The sequence below is a fragment of the Orycteropus afer genome, unplaced genomic scaffold (genome assembly GCF_000298275.1).
Source record: "Orycteropus afer afer isolate SDZICR_OR568_19922 unplaced genomic scaffold, OryAfe1.0 scaffold00016, whole genome shotgun sequence".
In the NCBI taxonomy this organism is placed as follows: domain Eukaryota; kingdom Metazoa; phylum Chordata; class Mammalia; order Tubulidentata; family Orycteropodidae; genus Orycteropus; species Orycteropus afer.
Genome location: NW_006921603.1, coordinates 16,677,850 through 16,696,759, shown reverse-complemented (window position 1 = coordinate 16,696,759; position 18,910 = coordinate 16,677,850). Strand labels below are relative to the sequence as shown.

At 39.1% G+C, this 18,910-nt stretch overlaps 2 protein-coding genes across 2 annotated transcripts in view; one reads left to right on the top strand and one right to left on the bottom strand.

Annotated features, from left to right (window-relative positions):
* Positions 1–3,652, top strand: part of JAK1 (Janus kinase 1) — a 78,380-nt gene extending 74,728 nt beyond the window's left edge. The window contains exons 21-23 of the mRNA XM_042783346.1: positions 1,505–1,622; positions 2,443–2,553; positions 3,557–3,652. Of these exons, the coding sequence (XP_042639280.1) occupies positions 1,505–1,622; positions 2,443–2,553; positions 3,557–3,652 (325 nt within the window). The remainder of the gene's footprint in view (positions 1–1,504; positions 1,623–2,442; positions 2,554–3,556) is intronic.
* Positions 3,653–7,404: 3,752 nt separating this feature from the next.
* The window catches only part of RAVER2 (ribonucleoprotein, PTB binding 2), a gene marked incomplete at its 5' end in the record, with an annotated part of 112,334 nt that continues 100,828 nt past the window's right edge, over positions 7,405–18,910 (bottom strand). The window contains one exon of the mRNA XM_042783343.1: positions 7,405–7,548. Within this exon, the coding sequence (XP_042639277.1) occupies positions 7,405–7,548 (144 nt within the window). The remainder of the gene's footprint in view (positions 7,549–18,910) is intronic.

Genomic DNA, 18,910 nt, shown 5'->3' with positions numbered 1-18,910 from the left:
AAAAAAAAAAAAACACCTTTTAAGATGTCTCACTACAAGCAGCCCATACAGAAATGCCTGTGCTTCATACAATACCATCTTCCAAAGAATGGGAGGAATCTGATCACCAGGTCAGCTCCCAGGTGAAGCCATCCGTCTGACACAGTTCCTAAAACTTTTAACAGTAGAATAGGCCCAGTTCCTTCTCTAGAGCACATCCCATGCAGATGGAGGCCTGGAAGGCAGGTAGAAGGAGGGGGTAGGTACAAGGTGATAAAAGTAGACATTGAGCAGATACAGAGAGATCTTGGGCAAAGTAGAGCAAAACCCATGGGAAAGTTGGCAATCTTCTCAGGAAGCACCAGAGCCATCTGGTGGGACAGCCATGCCCTGAGTGCTGCCACCTCTCAGCCTGGAGCACCATCCAGGGCAGAATTCTGCTGCCTAAGTCTCCATCCCACCCCCCTGTAAAAGTGATCAGCAGCCCTTAGCTGTAGCCCGCATAGACTCACACATAGTTCTCACCCATCTTTGGAGCCTACACCTTCATTGGTTAGACAAATACCTAATCGAGGCTCTACTTTGTGCCAGCTACTGGGGATATAATAGTAAGCAAGTCTGAGTTTAGAATTCAGTGAGCAAGACAGCCACTCATGTGTGATAAGCATAAAAGAGTTAGGCTTGGTTTTCTGGGTAAAACCTGAAAGATTCACAGGAGTATGTTAAGATGGTTGGAAGGACAGATAACAAGAATGAGGTAAGAGCAGTGCGAATCACAGGAACGGAAGTCAGCTGAGTGTTGCTGGGTCCTGAGGTGGGACATTCTCGGGGCAGCTAACAGAGAGACTATAGCTGTGCTCAGGAGTGGAGATGGGACTTCATCCCAAGAGCATGGGTATGCCACTGGAGGTGAAAAGATGGGGCTTTTTGTTACCAACAGATCAGCGTAAAATGGAGGGGAGCAAGAGTGGAACCAGGCAGTCAGACTCAGCTGTTTCAGCAACCCAGGACAGAGCCAGTGATGGTGAAACCTGTGATAGTGTTTAGGATGGTGACCGTGGGGTTAAAGAAAAGCAAGTAGGTTGGATACGGAGACACCTAGGTTTCTGGCTTGGGCAACTGGGTATCATTTGCCAAAATAGGTAACATAGGAAGAGGATTTGGCAGTGAGGTTGCTCTGCTGAGTCATTATGAGCTTGCAGGCAACTCTAACCTGGGGGTTGTCTTCCTGCGACCTCCTCCTCCACAATGAGCATGTGCCCAGTGAAATGAAGAGCATGGCCTTGGCTCAGAGTTGAGGCTGCTTATTATTGGGGCACACACATATACTACTGAGAGGCTGTAAAGAATATGGTCCTGTGTCAGATGTACACCGCAGTAGCATGGAAATGATTAACATATAATACACTTAGATGGCTTGAATATTAAATCCTAAGAACTAAAGAGATGACTTTTCTGAGTGACTCTCTAATAGTCTGTCGGAATATCCTTCCTAGGAGTAGTTTCATATTCTGCTTTCTTTCAGGTATGCTCCAGAATGTTTAATTCAGTGTAAATTTTACATCGCCTCTGATGTCTGGTCCTTTGGGGTGACTCTGCATGAGCTGCTCACTTACTGTGATTCCGACTCCAGTCCCATGGCGGTAAGTCCTGCTTGTCTCTCCTCTGGAATCTAGCACCCGATTCAAACATATCCATCCTTCCTCTGCTTTCTAAGTGGTGTTTTCAAGTGAATACAATCCATGTGTTAAGATAGGATGTTATGTGTTATGTTATATGTTATGTGTTATGATAGATTGGGAGAGTCACTTTTTCACTTAATTTGGTTTATTGCTGGACAGTTGTTTGTGGCTTTCTTGTCTTGATTTCACAAATAACTCAAAGTTCTGACTTAAAAGGGCCTTACCTGCATGAGAAGACCAGGTTCATGTGAGAGTTCATGAGTTAAGTGAGGTGATGCTGGGTAGAGGGCTAGCCTGTGTGTAGTTTATTCCCAAACCAAAAAAAAAAAAAAAAAAAAACCAATCCCACTGCCACTGAGTCGATGCCGACTCATAGTGACCCCATTGGCTCTCTAAAGTGGTAAATCTTTATGGAAGTAGATTTCCCAGTCTTCCTTCTGCAGAGTTGCTGGTGGGCTCGAACCACCAACCTTCTAGTTAGTCAAGTGCCTTAGGCACTATGCCACCAGAACTGCTTTAGTTTATTCCCAGACATGGTTATTTTCATAGGAACAGGCTCCTCAGAAAGTAGTGGGAGGTAGAGTCTGAGAAGTTCCTTAACTGCTAATTGAAAGCTAGAGTAAGGATTTTGGACTTTCATTTCAAGTTACTAAAGAGAAAAGCATTTTTATTGTTAACTCTAATTTCCTGTTATCATTAGCGATTTCACTTTCATCTATTTGGTTATTTAGTTTTTATATAAATATGCACAAGATAAAACATTTTGTTTTATTTTATTTAGTTGTTCCTGAAAATGATAGGCCCAACTCATGGCCAGATGACAGTAACAAGACTTGTGAATACATTAAAAGAAGGAAAACGTTTGCCTTGCCCAACTAACTGCCCAGATGAGGTATTTATGGGCTACTTCACTGTAATAAAACTGTTTTTATTATGTTTTCACAACTTGAGCTATCCAGTAAGGGGAGAGGGAGTGGGAATGGGAACTGGGGCAGAAAATTCCTTTAAAATAGTATTCTCAAGCAGAATTACAGATAATATAGTTAAGAAATCATCTTATGGGCAGACAGTAGCCATATGTTATGCTCACTTCAGTTTTTATTAACTTGTTTTCTCTAAGGAGCATATTTTGGATGCAGTCTTATGATAAATAGATATAACTGCATTTTTATGTGTAAAGTATCCATTTATTTATAGCTTTTATCACATCAGTTTTTTGGTACGCATAAGTGAATTCAGTGCTTGCTTTGGTAGCACATATACTACTAAAGTGAATTGAGCCTTTAAGACCAAACTCTCGACTATTTAAAATGTACTGAATAGTGTAAGTCAAAGGATGACACCAGTTTGGAAATTTAGGGTCTAAATTGAGATTTAACTGTACTCTTACTGGTTTACAGTAACGACCTGGATCTTTCTACAGGTTAATTAGCCCTTGAGCTTCTTAACTGTTAAAATATTATTTATAAACTGTAGTTGTGTATCAGGTAGGACGGACTAGTCCCTGGAGAAGGACATCATGCTTGGTGGTAGAGGGTCAGTGAAAAAGAGGGAGACCCTCAATGAGATGGATTGACATAGTTGCTGGCAGCAGTGGGCTCAGGCATGGCAGGGATTGTGAGGCACAGGACTAGGCAGCGTTTTGTTCTGTTGTACATCGGGTCGCTGTGAATTGGAGCCAACTCAACAGCACCTAGCAACAACAACATAGCTGTGTAACTTTTTCTGTATTTTAAATTATTCAAATATTCTTATTTCCTAGTCAGCTTATTATTAAAGAAAATTTGTTTACATTTCTAAAATTGTTTTCTCACCCTTGAAGTTCAATAATTTAGAGAAAGCTCCCACACCCAATAACACTTTTACTGTTGTGACTTTTTTTTTCAATTTTACAGGTTTATCAACTTATGAGAAAATGCTGGGAATTCCAACCATCTAATCGGACAACCTTTCAGAACCTTATTGAAGGATTTGAAGCACTTTTAAAATAAGAAGCATGAATAACATTTAAATTTCATTATCAACTTCTCTCTTCTCCCCAACAATTACCCAAGCTATTCTAAAGACAAATTTTTCTAATGTACAAAGTTTTTGTTCAGTCTAAAAGCTCAACAAATACCTGAGTGTATATCCATGTATAAATAAGGCACACTGTGGTGCTTACTATGTGTAAAGACTTCTTTGATTTTGGCACTAGTAACTTAGTGACAGACAGTGACAACCAAGATATTAGAAAACACTTAAGCACTCCTCCTTTCGGAAGGAATATATCACCATTTTGTGTGGCTAGTTTACTGTCACCTACAATTATCTACCCAGACGGGCTTTTTCAAAACAAAATTGAGTTGACCAAAATAATGTGTCAAAAGGGTTGCTTTTTCCCAGGTGCCAGTTGATCTGAAATGTTTTTCTGGCACATAAATCAAAGATAAAGATTGACAGACATAGCCATACTCTAACATGCCGTCAAATTTCAGTATCTATAAAGTGATAGACAAGCATTCTTGAAATACTAGAAACCAGTTAGCATATTATTGTTTCTATACAAAGATGAGTGTATTCCTGTCACCAGTAGGACTTAAACTTCGAATTGTTTCTCCAGTGGCTTAGCTCCTGTCCTCTTGGGTGACCCGCGGTACCCATTTTTGAGAAAACTCTTTGTACACAAGGGGACAGCTGTGGAATAGATACTTTGCTGCATGATGTTAATTCTTAAGACCTAAGCCTGTGCCAGTGCTTTCCTAAGCAGTATACCTTTAATCAGGATTGATTCCAAGAACCTGGATGCTATTATACATGCTTTAAAGAAATGTCCATGTTTATCCTTTTACAACTCTACCACTTCGGGGCAAGCTATTCCAGTGTTGGTGTTGGATGCTGTATGCAACCAGTCAGAATATATACCACATACCTTGCACTGTTCTTAGAGTGTTTTGAAACTTACCTTCCATCTACGAGAGTCGATCACTATTTTGACCATCACCCTATGACACAAAACTTGAAAGGTTCAGCTAGAGGCACTGTGAAGTTCAGGATCCAGTAAACAATTTTCACTTTGCATGGAGGTAGCTGGGTAATCAAAAACAGTCTCTGATGCAGTGTGAACCATAAAGATCTGTATGACCATGAGTCTGAAAATTTTTTGTTAATGCTGTCTAGCATTTGTTCAGTATCATTACCCTGAAAAAGTGTTCAGAATTGATTCAATGGTAATGATAAACTTGCCATTTAAACTTGTTTGATAACCCCACATCATCAAGGTCTCTGTTTATGTCAAACCTGTGGCCACTCTATATGCACTTTGTTTATTACTCTTTATACAAATAAATATACTAAAGACTTTACATGCATATGTCTTTTAATATTTTCATTTTCAAAGCATTTCAAACAGTTCGCTTACATAGAAAAATAACAGATAGGCTTTTGGGGGTTGGTAGTGGTCCTTACTACTAACAACACTTGGTTTGCACTTTTGTTCTCTCCAACGCTAACAGGGCACAGGCCAGTGGGGAGAGCAAATCCACATGTGCTGTAATCCAAAAATTCTTCCACTCAGTTCTTTCAGTCTCTTCTTCTTGATTTCATTTTATAGCTCTGATTCAAAGTCTATCATCTTGCCTTTTTTCTGTTTTCATTACAGTGGAGGTGTGGTTAAGCACTGAAGAGGCTAACTCCAACAGGAAAATGGGAAGGAAAGGTGCAGAACACAGAGAATCCATTTATCATCTGCTGTAGAATTGAGTGATGCCTGATCATGATCAGTTATTTGTAGGTAGCATACTTCTTAGAAATTATTTTAATTTTCTAGGTGTCATTTTCCAACAGAAATTAGTAATACAATAAATTAGACCAAGCAAAATTCTTTACAAAGCATACAACATATGTATCAATTCTATACTTCATTATTCAAACAGGACCGATACTTTATATCATAGGCAAAACAGTAAGTCCTCCAAATGACGAGATGTGTATAATGCTCTGATTTCAGAAAGACTTGGATCACTGAGACCCAAAACTCCACATCATCAATTACAGACTCATAATAAACAAACTTAGAAATTTCTAGATGGCAAAAGGTTTCTCATGCATTTAATACCAAGGTCTTCAGAAAATGGTGATGTCAAAATTCATATGCAATCAGAACAGACAATTCTCTCAGATACAAACTGGGTTAAATAGTTGATAATTTTTCAGCCTAACCCACATTACAAAAGAATGAGACAAAGCACAGAGTGAGGTATAACTTACTAGCTCAAAATGGTTACAAATACTGTTGCTCTTTAAGACTCTTTCAGAAAGGGCAGTATTGACTGCTTTCCTTTATTGTGGAAATAGGGCATCTGATAATCAAACTAGGCCCTGTGCTAGTGTCTAGATCATTGCTAGTCTAAAAGGTGCAACAAGGCACAAGAAACCTGCAGTTCTTGCCACTTACAAGTCTGTCGCAAAGGTTAAGGGTCTGTCTTCAGGTGAAATAAAAGGAATACAGAATTAGTGCTATTAGCTGAGGGGTCACAAACTTTTTCTCTAAAGGAACAAACAGTATTGTGGCCTTCACAGGCCATGTGATCTCTGTTGCAATGACTCGATTCTGTAGCACAAAAGTAGCCCCAGACGGTATGTATTTGAATGAGTGCGGCTGAGTTCCAATAAAACCTTATTTATGGACACTAAAATTTGAATTTCATATATAATTTTTGTGTGTCATAAATTAACATTCTTTTATCCCCCAACCATTTGAAAATGTAAACATCATTCTTATCTCAATGGCAGTGCAAAAAGATGGTGGATGAATCTAGCCTATGGGGCACAGTATGCCAACCCCTGTTTTAGATCACAAAGCTACTTTTCTTCTTAAAATACCTGTGTTGTTTTTTTTTTTTAAATCCACAAAAGGTATATATGCTAAATAATCAAAATCAAACCAAACCCACCGCTGTCAAGTCAATTCCAATTCATAATGACCCAATAGGACAGAGTAGAACTGCCTGGTAGGCTTTCCAAGGCTGAAAATCTTTAGGAAACAGACTACCACACGTCTCCTGCAGAGAGGCTGGTGGGTTTGAACTGCCAACCTTTTTGTTTTGCAGCCAAGAGCTTTCACCACTGTGCCATCAGCACTCCTGCTACATTATAAATCAACACAGTTAAGTGTTAAGTGGTGTATGCTTGGACATCACTATCAGTCTATGTTTGGGTTTTATATTGCATGGCTGGTGTGTGGATGATAATTTAGTTTGCACATTGAGCATCTTTATGACATCACCGTCACTTTATTTGGTACTTGCACTTTTGTAGGAAAAATTCTAAAAAAATCTATAAACGAGATTACTTCTAGGGAGAGCAAATTGAAATGCACACTGGCTTATAAGAAACTCATTCTTCTAAGGCTCAGGAAACAACGCCGTTTCCCATTTATTGCTTCAAACTTTTATATATGGTGTCAAAATTATTCCCAGTCTGAAAACGAAGAATATTGAAACATTGTTAATTTCTCCAATGGACTATAAGTTAATATCACCTTAAGATGCATCTAATTCTAGTGGAAGATGTTCTCAATGGATGTTTCTTCTTATTGCTACTTATTTTTCATTTGGCAATTCTGCCTGCTGCACAACACAGATCCTTCTGGGAAATGATAAACCCGTATTTAAAGGATATGGCTAGTTTGAATGAAGTTAAGGCAGCGATGAACAGCAGAGGTACTGCAAGGGACCTATGAGGTTACAAGGAGAGAGCTCACTCAGTACACTCGCTTCTTCTTTAAGTAGGTTTCCATGTAATACGCTCCTGTGCCCTGAGAGTGCTGGTCAACAAACTCCACGGAACCTTCTGGGGCAGAGATAAGATATGACGAGCCTCGCTTTTCATTTCTTAGAGATGACACCTATGAGAAAGCACATGGGATGTTAAAATCTAACTGTAACTGCTTAATTCATTAACAATGTGTATTTGAAAAGCAATTCTTCTGATTTGGTGTAAATACTGGATAAAAAGCTTTATCAAAACCATACACAAACTTCCTTGTTAAGTTACACAATTAAATCTGTATCAAATCACCTGTGGAGCTTTTGCAAACTACAAACAAGCCTCTGAGTGTCCCTTCCTCGACTCCACTCACACACATTTGGTGCTCTGCTGCTCAGACGGGGTAAACCCACCGATCAATACACTGTGTATTCCTGAGGAACGGGAGCGGCTAAGGAGCCGAGCTGCAGTACTAACAAGGAGTGGCAAGAGAACAAACCAACAGGTGTAATGTCAGTGATGCACTTTAAAAGAACAATGAGACCTCTAACTGTGGTCTACAGAATAATCACGTGGGGAGCGTGTCAAACACAGACTCTTAGGCTCTCTGTCCTGAGATTCTTTTTCAGAAATGTTTATGATCAGAGAGCCAGTGTTCTCACAATTGAGCACAGTAACCAATACAGTAAATTGGGTTGCATAGCATAACCCTGTGATCTCCTAAGCCCTCTTAGTTTCTAGCTTTTACAGATACTGTGACAAGCTTTATACAATTTTATAATTTAACATACAATTAATATATAAAGCAGAATTATATAATCTATATACAAGAATTGTTAAATGACTGATGAGGAAGGCATTCAGCAATATAGAAGAGTCTACTCATAATTACAGTCTGTTTCTGAACAAATGTCACAATTTTAAAAACTCAGGTCAACCTTAGAAGGAACAGGTGATGAGTCTGTCACCCACCTGCTTGTAGATAAGAGTCAGTTCTCCATCATGCATGTTAAGAAGGGCAAGGATAGAAGACAAAATCAGAACCTACCTACTTTTAGTTTGTTTTTTTTTTTTTAAACCCACAAATTTTATTTTCATTGTCTTACAGGTATTAGTTAAGGAGATCTAATTTTTTATTGTCTCCTTTTATTGGTTTGGGAACAAATCTTTTTTTATTTTAAATAGTTTATGTATTGTAGCTGAGAATATACACAGCAGAATATACACCACTTAACAATTTCTACATGTACAACTCAGAGACACTGATTATATTCTTCCAACTTGTGCAACCATTCTCACCCTCCTTTTCCTGACTTCCTCCTCCATTAACTTCAATCCACTGACCCCTACTTTCCTATTTCATTTTCTGAGTTGCTGCTGTCAGTTGGATCCCATATAGATAGATCTTAACAGAGCACAATGCTCAAGGCAGACATCTTTACTAGTAAAGCTAACCTACTGTTTGGTTTAAAGAAGTCGTCAGGATATTTCTTGTTTAAGGTTTAAAGATTTATCTCAGGACAACAGTTTCAGGGGTTCATCTAGCCTCCATGGTTCAAAGAAAGTCTGGATTCTGTGAAAATTTGAAATTCCATTCTTCATTTTCTCTTTTGATCATGATTCTTCTATAGAATTTTTGAGAGCCCATCTATTTTTTTTTTAACTTTATTTTGGTGTGGTCTACTATTGTGACAGTAAATAAAATTCCTCTTTACATTGTATTTAAAGGAACATTTCACAAAATACTGACTAGCAAAGATAATTTGGCTTTAAATCCTGCCTGAAATTTTTTCCTAGTAATAAAACATATCTGGGATTTGCTTTATAATACCTGAGAAAAGGAATAGCTAGGAGTATAGATGAAACAAGACTAGCCATGTGTTGGTAACTGAAGCTTGGTTGATGAATACGAGGGATTCATTACACCATTCTGTGCTTCCTTATGTTTGAAGCATTCCATAGCCAGTTTTAAGTTTGCCGCTGGGGTCACTGTTCTAGAGAAGGACTGCCTGCAACAAAACCACTTGCTCAACTACTTTACCTGCTTAGTCTTCTTGCCCCTCCTCTCCTCCCACTGTCAGTCCAAGTCATTATTCTCCCTTTGAGTTCCTTTGTTGGTCTAGTGATCATCATTCGCGTGTGCTGGACTCAGACCACAAAACTGTCAGCCCCTTACTACAAGACAGAAGGAACTCTTATCAACTTCCTTCCTCTAATACAAACCCCCCCCAAAAAAAGAAAAAAACCCAAACTCACTGCCACTGAGTCGATTCTGACTCATAGCGACCCCTCCTTGGGTTTCCGAGGCAGTATCTCTATGGAACTAGATTGCCCAGTCTTCCTTCCATGGAGTGGCTGGGGGTTTGAACTGCCAGCCTTCGGGTTAGCAGTCACATGCTTTAGGCACTGTGCCACCAGAGCTCCTTCCTCTAATATATTATCAGTGTATTCCATGAAAGAGATTTTTTTCCCAAACATAAGGAGGCGGAAACAATGAACATGTCACTCAGATCTGGAAGAAAAATATTGTCAACTCGTTCTTCTCAACTCCCTTCTCTGATTCTTCCTGCTATGGACTAATCCATTGTTTCATGTCTTAGAATAAAACAAACAACAGCCCAAATTTTCCCCCTCTCTACCATTTTTTATTCTCAGAAGCCAGGAAGGAAATTTATTACATGCTTTCTTTCATTCAAAGAGCTTCCAAATGGTACTGCCCCATTAACACTGAGAGATGATGAGACCAGTGAGAAAATTCACTGAGCAGCACCAAAAAATTAGAACAGAATATGAAAATGCCTGTTATTACAACCCACATGATGATGGGAGAAGGTAATTCTTCTGATACACTCTATCAAAGATGTATAACTTTTAATACAAGGGCTGTGAGGTTAAATGGGGAATGTTGACAGTTGAAGATTTTTGAAGCAAAATAATTTTTTCTCTCTTTTCTTCCTTTCTCAACCTCTCCCCTGCTTCATCCAATAGAAAAACCACATAAGCCAAGATAACACCTGCTGGCTCAAATCCTAAACTCCCTTTACAACAAACAGAGACCTGCATCCACTTCCACACAATGATTCCATCATCACAAAGAAAACTGCAGAGCAACCCAGCACACCTGAATTAATAACCAAAATAAATAAATAATAAAATACACCAGCTCCACCTTTTCAAAATATTAAATCATAAAACCAAGACAAAACAAATCAATATAAAACTAACAGTTAAGACAAATTCAGAATTTCTAGCAAACAACAGACAACCTCAAATCAAAGGAAAAACAAAAAAACAAAAAAACAGGATAAGACAACAGAAGTAAAATCCCAAACAAAAGTGTTATTAAACATGGAAGAAGAGGAGGCAATAGAATTGTCCGAGAAGGAATTTAGAAGGTATGTTTATAGAACTGTACAAGAACTTAAGGAAACCTCAAACAGAAGCAAGGAGAACACAGACAAGTACCCTGAAAGAACTCAGGAAAACCATTCAAGAACAAAATAACAAGATTAATACACAATCAGAATTCATAAAAAAACAGCAGTTAGATATCCAGAAGATGAACACCAAAATTACAGAATTGCACAACACAATGGAAGCACAAAAGAATAGGCTAGAACTGGCTGAAAACTGCATTTCCCAACTAGAAGACAAATCCTGAACACCAGCCTGTGTGAAGAAAAATCAGAACAAAGATTTAAGAGAAATGAAGAGAACTCAAGAGTTATATAGGATGACATGAAAAGAAACAACATATGCCTCGTCAAAATTCCAGAACAAGAAGAGGCGGGAAAAAACACTGAGAAAATTGTGGAAGATCTACTAACAGAAAACTTCCCCCTATCATGTGGGAAGAAAAAGATACTTGTCCAAGAAGCTCAAAGAACCCCATACAGGATAGATCCCAAGAGAAAAACACCGAGGCATATCATAATCAAACTCTCCAAAACCAAAGAGAAAGAAAGAATCTTGAGAGCTGCCTGGGACAAAAGAAATATTACTTATAATAATCAAACAGTTAGGCTGAGCTCTGATTACTCAGCAGAAACTATGCAGGCAAGAAGGCAATGGGATGGCATATATAAAACACTGAAGGAAAAGAAATTCCAACCAAGAATCCTATATCCAGCCAAATTGTCCATCAAATATGAGGGCAAAATCATGGATATACGGGTGGATAGATGGGTGGACAGGCTGAACTAGTAGGTATGTCTATGCAGCAGGGAGTGTACCCAAGACCATGTACAGGGTTGGCAGACAGTGGTTCTACAAGTATATTTGTATGTTCTGTAAGAATTCTCAGGGGTATAGTAGAGCTGACAAAGGACAAGGTTGTAGTCACTTCTTGGTCCCAGCCAGCAACTTAGAGGGAGCAAGCGGTTGAAGCTGTGGGCTCAGGACCATAGTCACAGGGGACATCAAGCTCAATTGGCGTAACATAGTACACAAAACATTGTTCTACCTCCTACTTTGGCAAGTAGTGACTGGGATCTTAAAAGCTTGCAAACAGCCATCTAGATGCAGTGGTGGGTCTCTCCTCATCCAGAGCAAGGGACAATGAAGAAAACCAAAGATGCATGAAACAATTAGTCCTAGTGACTAGTAAACCATGAAATTCACAGCCTGTGTGACTATGAGGCCAGAAGAACTGGATGGTGCCTGGCTACCACTGTCAACCACTCAGAGGGGGATCTATGTAGGAGATCCTGGATAGAGAGGGAGAACAATGTGGAAAAAAACTCAAAATCATTTGGGAAAAAAAGGGGGTGAGAGGACCAGGTTTGCTGGTCTGATAGAGCCTGGTGGAACCACTGAGACTATGGCCCCTGGCTGCCCTTCAGGTCTGGAATTGAACCCGCACCTGTGGCTTCTGGCCAAGCAAAGGACAGGCATATGAGTTGAACATTTACCTGAGGTGAATACACTCCTAGGAGAGAACAATCATGGGAGAAAGAAAAGTTGTTTATGCACAGGGAGACAGCTCGGAGGCAGGAATGCATGGAGGGATGGACGCAGGGAGAAGGTGGCTTTCGGGGGGAAGTGGGAGGGGAGCTGTTGCATTGGGGTGGATTGTGGTCAATGTCGTGAGGTGGGGTGTATGTGGACTGCTGTATGTAAAGTGAATTTGCTCTGTAAACTTTCACCCAAATCACAATAAAATAAATAAATAAAAGAATTCACTCTAAGGTAACCACAGAGAAAATTAACAATCCCCTTAAGCAAATCTAGAAGGAAGGAAAATATATGGGTTTAATAAGCACAAAACCAACAATAAAGAAGAAAAGAGAGGAAACACTTGACAACAAAATGAACTCAGCACAGAAAAGTATATGGACCAAGGAAACTCCAACAACATGACAAAAAAAACACAATACAATGACAGCAATCAATTCATACCTATCACTAATTATACTCAATGTGAATGGACTAAATGCACTAATCAAGAGAAAGAGAATGGCAGAGTGGATAAGAAAAGAAGACCCATTGATATGCTGCCCACAAGAGACCCACCTTAGACACAAAGATAAAAACAAATTAAGAGTTAAGGGGTGGGAAAAAATATACCAAGCCAAAGGTAAACAAAAAAGAGCAGGAGTGGAAGTATTAATTTCTGATAAAACAGACTTAAAGGTGAAAAACAACATAAGAGACAAAGAAGGACACTGTGTGATGCTGAAATGACAAAGAAGACATTATGATAATAAACATCTATGCACTCAATGAAAGTGCTCCAAAATACATGAAGCAAATATTAATTGAATTAAAAGGGACAATAGACAACTCTACAACAGTAGTAGGAGACCTTAACACACCACTTTCAAGGAGGGACAGATCAACTAGAAAAAACTCAATAAGGATACAGAAGAACTCAACAACACAATCAACCAACTCAACCTCATAGACATATACAGAGCATTCCACCCAACAAAGACACAATTCACATTCTTCTCCAGTGCACATGGATCCTTCTTCAGAATAGATCATTTGTTAGGACATAAGACAAGCCTCAATAAATTCAGAAACATTGAAATACTACAAAGCATCTTCTCAGGCCACAATGCTATAAAATTAGAAATTAATAATAGGAAGATCAAGGAAAAACCATCAAACGTGGAAGTTGAACAAAACACTGCTCAGAAACTACTGGGTAACAGAAGAAATAAAAAGTGAAATAAAAAAATTCCTAGAAACATATGACAATGAAGATACATCATACTAAAACCTATGGGACATAGCAAAAGCAGTACTCAGAGGTCAGTTTATAGCAATAAATGCAAACATCAAAAAAGAGGAAAGAAACAAAATCAACACTCTAACTCAAAAACTCCAACAATTAGGAAAAGAACAAAAGAACCCTACAGTGTCTAGAAGTAAGGAAATAATAAAGATCAGAGCAGAAATATATAAAACAGAAAACAAAAAAATAATAGAGAAAATCAACAAAACAAAAAGCTGGTTCTTCAAAAAGATTAACAAAATTGACAAACCACTGGCAAATCTAACAAAAGAAAAGAAAGAGAATTATGCAAATTACAAGACCAGTAAAGAAAAAGGATATCATCACCACAGAACCAAATGAAATAAAAAAGATACTGACAGAATATTATGAAAAACTGTACTCCAACAGATTTGAGAACCTAGCAGAGATGGACAAGTTTCTAGAATCACAAGACCTACCTAAACTATCCCAATCAGAGACAGAATACTCAAACAGACCCATAACAAAAGAAAAACTTAAACAGGTCATTAAAAAAAAAAAAACTCCCCACAAAGAAAAGTCCTGGCCCTGATGGCTTCACTGGAGAATTTTACCAAATATTCAGGGAAGCACTGACACCTGTACTACTCAAGCTATTCCAGAACATAGAAAAAGATGGAATACTCCAAAATTCATTTTATGAAGCAAGCATAACACTAATACCAAAACCAGGAAAAGACACCACTAAAAAGGAAAACTACAGACCAATATCCCTCATGAACATAGATACAAAAATCTTCAACAAAATCCTAGCCAACAGAATCCCACAAGATATATAAAAAAATAATGCATATTGATCAAGTGGGATTCGTATCAGGTTTGCAAGGGTGGTTCAACATCAGGTAAACAATCAATGTAATCCATCACATAAACAAAACAAAAAAGAAGAACCATATGATTATATCAATTGATGCAGAAAAGGTATTTGATAAAATCCAACACCCATCTTGTTCAGAACTGTCAGCAAAATAGGGATAGAAGGAAAATTCCTCAACATACTAAAGAGCATATATGCAAAACCAATGGCCAACATCATTATTAATGGAGAAAGCCTGAAGGTGTTTCCCTTATGAACAGGAACCAGACAGGGATGCCCTCTATCACCACTTCTGTTTAACACTGTATTGGAAGTCTTGGCCAGAGCAATAAGGCAAGAAAGGGAAATAAAAGGCTTAGAAATTGGCAAAGAGGAAGTAAAACTATCTCTATTTGCGGATGATATGATTATGTACATAGAAAACCCAAGAGACTCAACAAAAAAAACTACTGGAATTAATAGAGAGGTTTGGCAAAGTGGCAGGATACAAGGACAACATACAAAAATCAGTTGGATTCTTCTACACCAACAAATAGACCTCTGAAAAAGAAATAAGGGAAACAATGCCATTTACAATAGCTACTAAAAAGATAAAATATCTAGGAATAAATCTTACCAGAGACACAAAAGACATATACAAAGAAAACTATAAAACACTACTACAGGAGAAAACAAGGGATCTACATAAATGGAAGACCTTGCCCTGTTCATGGATAGGTAGACTGAATACTGTGAAAATGTCAATACTACCTAAAGCAATCTACACATTTAATGCAATCCCAATCCAGATGCAAACAAAATTTTTTAAGGACATGGAAAAACCAGTTACTAGCTTCATATGGAAAGGTAAGAGACCTCAGATAAGCAGAGCATTTCTGAAGAAGAACAAAGTGGGAGGTCTCACACTCCCAGATCTTAAAACCTACTACACAGCCACAGTAGTAAAAACAGCATGGTATTGGTACAATGATAGACAGATAGACCAATGGGACAGAATAGAAAGTTGATACAGACCACTCCATCTATGGACAGCTGATCTTTGACAAAGTCCAAAACCTATTAAATGGGGAAGAGATAGCTTCTTTAACAAATGGTGCTGGCAAAACTGGATATCCAGCTGCAGAAAAATGAAATGATCCATACCTCACCCCATACACTAAAACAAACTCAAGCTGGATCAAAGACTTAAATGTAAAACCCAAAACTATAAAATTTATCAAAGATAAAAGAGAGGCAAATCTAGGAGCCCTTATTTATGGCATAAATAGACTATTAAACATAACCAATAATGCACAGAAGGTAGAAAAGAAGCTAGATGACCTTTTAAAGATTAAATTCTTATGCACATCAAAAGACTTCATCAAAAGGGTAAAAAGAGAACTACAGATTGGGAGAAAATATTTGACTATGACATATTTAACCCAACTCAAAAATGGGCAAAAAACTTCAACAGACACTTCACTAAAGATGATACGGTGGTGGACAACAAACACATGAGGAATTGTTTGCGATCTTTAGTCATTAGAGAGATGCAAATCAAAACAACGATAAGATATCATCTCACCTCAGCAACAATAGCAAAGTTCAACAGGACAGAAAATAACAAAAGCTGGAGAGGTTGTGGAGAGATTGAACTCTTGTGCACTGTTGGTGGGATTGTAAAATGGTACAACCATTGTGGCAAACAGTATGGTGTTTCCTTAAAAAAACAAAAACAGAAATACCATTTGACCCAGCAATTCCATTACTAGGAATATATCCTAAAGAGGTGAAAGGCAGGGCACGAACAGACATATCCACATCTATGTTCACTGCAGCACAATTCACTATAGCAAAGAGATGGAAACAACCTAAATGCCTATCAACAGATGAATGGATAACCAAATTATAGTACATTCACAAAATGGAATACTATGCTACATTAAAGAACAGTGAAGGATAGATGAATCATCTCACAACATGGATGAGCCTGGAGGACATTAGGCTGAGTGAAATGAGTCAATTGCAGAAGGAAAAATACTGTATGAGCCCATTACTATAAAAAGACAAAGAAGGGTTTGCTTAAGAAAGGGAACTTACTCTGTACATTATTGGGGTGGGGACATAAGGGGAGGGATTCATTTCGAGCTAGTTGGGGTCACATGCTGATGTAGGTAAGGGGAGGAGTAGTATAGAAAGAGTCTGTGACCACCATGGTAACATTAGGAAAAGGGAGGACACCAAATTGTGCACATAAGATGTAGATGACAGGCGCTAATGCCAACCAGTTTACCCACAATACTGCATTACCATTAACACCAAATACCAGGCTACAGATAAACACATAAACATCTGAGAAGATCAGATGGGGGTCAGTGAACAGGATTATACTCTAGACCAAAGATAGATTCAGTGGAGGCTAATCTTGCACAGATACCAGTGATACAAAATACCCACAATCCTTACAGAAACAACAGAAGACAGACATAGAGTAATCCCTCACAGATAGCCAGACACTGTGGGAGAGAGATCCAACAGATCTACTGACCAGGACCATAGTACTGGGGGACACCAGACTCAATTGGCACAACAAAATACATAAAAATCTTGTTCCTCATCCTACATTGGTGAGTAGTGACTACTTAAGCAGTACTACTTAAAGGCTTTTGGACAGGCATCTAGGATGCAGCTGGTGGTCTCCTATTGATCGAAGTGAAGAAGAGTGCAAAAAACCAAGGGCATTTAGAAATGATGAGCTCTAGGACATGATGGACTTCAAGACCAGAAGAACTAGATGGTGCCTGGCTACCAATGCCAACCACTCAGGAAAAGATCAAAGTTGGAGATCCTGGATAGAATGGGAGGAAAAACGTGGAACAAAATCCAAAAACACAATGTTGTTGTTATGTGCCGTTGAGTTGGACTGAACTCATAGCAACCCCTCCTTGGGTTTCCAAGGTGGTATAACTATGGAAGAAGATTGTCCAACCTTCCTTCCAAGGATTGGCTGATGGGTTTGAACCACCAAACTTCTGGTTAGCAGTCAAGTGCCTTAAGGCACTAAGGTACCAGAGCTCCCCAAAACACAATAATGACCAGAATTACTGGTGGAGTCTGGTGAGACCCCCATTAAACTATGGCCGTGGGATACATTTTGGGCCTGGAATAAAACTCACTCCCAGGGGCTGGCTCTCAGCCAATAGTAAACAAGATGTACACGCAGACCACTTGACACAGGGTGATGCATCCCTTGGAGCAGTTGACCATGGGGCATCAGAGGGGTAACATTCACAAGGTGGAAATGCAGGACACACAGGAGGGTAATACTGTGAGGGGCACGGAGGGTGTAGTTACTGGGCAGGGAGAGGGCGGAGAGTAGGTTGGGGTTGGGGTTGGGGATGGTGAATGAGGAATGAAACTAAATGTACATGAAATATTGAATATAAAACAAGCTCTGCTCTGTGAACGTGCACCTAAAGCACAATTAAAAAAAAAAAAAGTGCACCTAAAGCACAATTAAAAAAAAAAAAACAGTATTAAAAAAAAAGATGTCTAACTTTTAATGCAAGGGCTGTGAGGTTAAATGGGGAATGTTTTTTGAATGATGAAGATTTTTAAAGCAAATCTCAATGCTTCTGGGAGAAATAAATCTATCTAAGAAAAAAATTTAAAAAAGAGAAACCACATAAAAGGGAAAGAATATGGAGCAAACAAGTATTTTTCCTTCCTGTTCATATTTGCTGACTATAGCTATCAAGTCCTACGCAGAGTGCTGTAGGGCATTTGGAAGTAATTGGCCCTAGGACATGGTGGACTTCGAGACTAGAAGAACTAGATGGTGCCCAGCTAGATGACTGAAACTTGAACTGTGCCCTCACAGAAGAAGGAAGGAAGGAAGAACAGCATAAAACATAATTCTAAAAAGAGAAAATCCCGAAGCCCAAAGAGAAATATAGATGAATGCTGAGGGCTCTAGGGCCTCGCTGAATCCCTGCCAGGCCACAGGATGGTGGTGAAGGTGCAGCTTCAGGGACGAGTCTGCAAGAATGTGGGCAGTGGGCCACAAACAAGATCACTGTAAACCCTGAAATCCACCATTTGTGTGTCTGTGGGGCACCAAGGCCAGCGGGAAGCAGTCCCAGGTGGGTGGGTGTTTCCATGAAGAGCAAGAACTCTGTGTGGCTTGGGGTAGGGCAGTCCCCTCCTGGCTGTAAATGCTATGTGTTTTGAAGTGGCACAAGCTGGCATGCCTGCCTAAACTAAGGAAGTCACAAATTCGCAGTGCAAAGACAAGCGAACTGCAGACAAAAGCTGCAGGACAGGGAGCAGACCCACGGAGCCACCTCTGAAATGCCTCCAGAAGCCCGAGGAGCATTTGGTCACTGAAATTTTGTGTAACACAGATTTCCATATTACAACCTGGCTTTTGGAAGCTGTGGTAGTTAT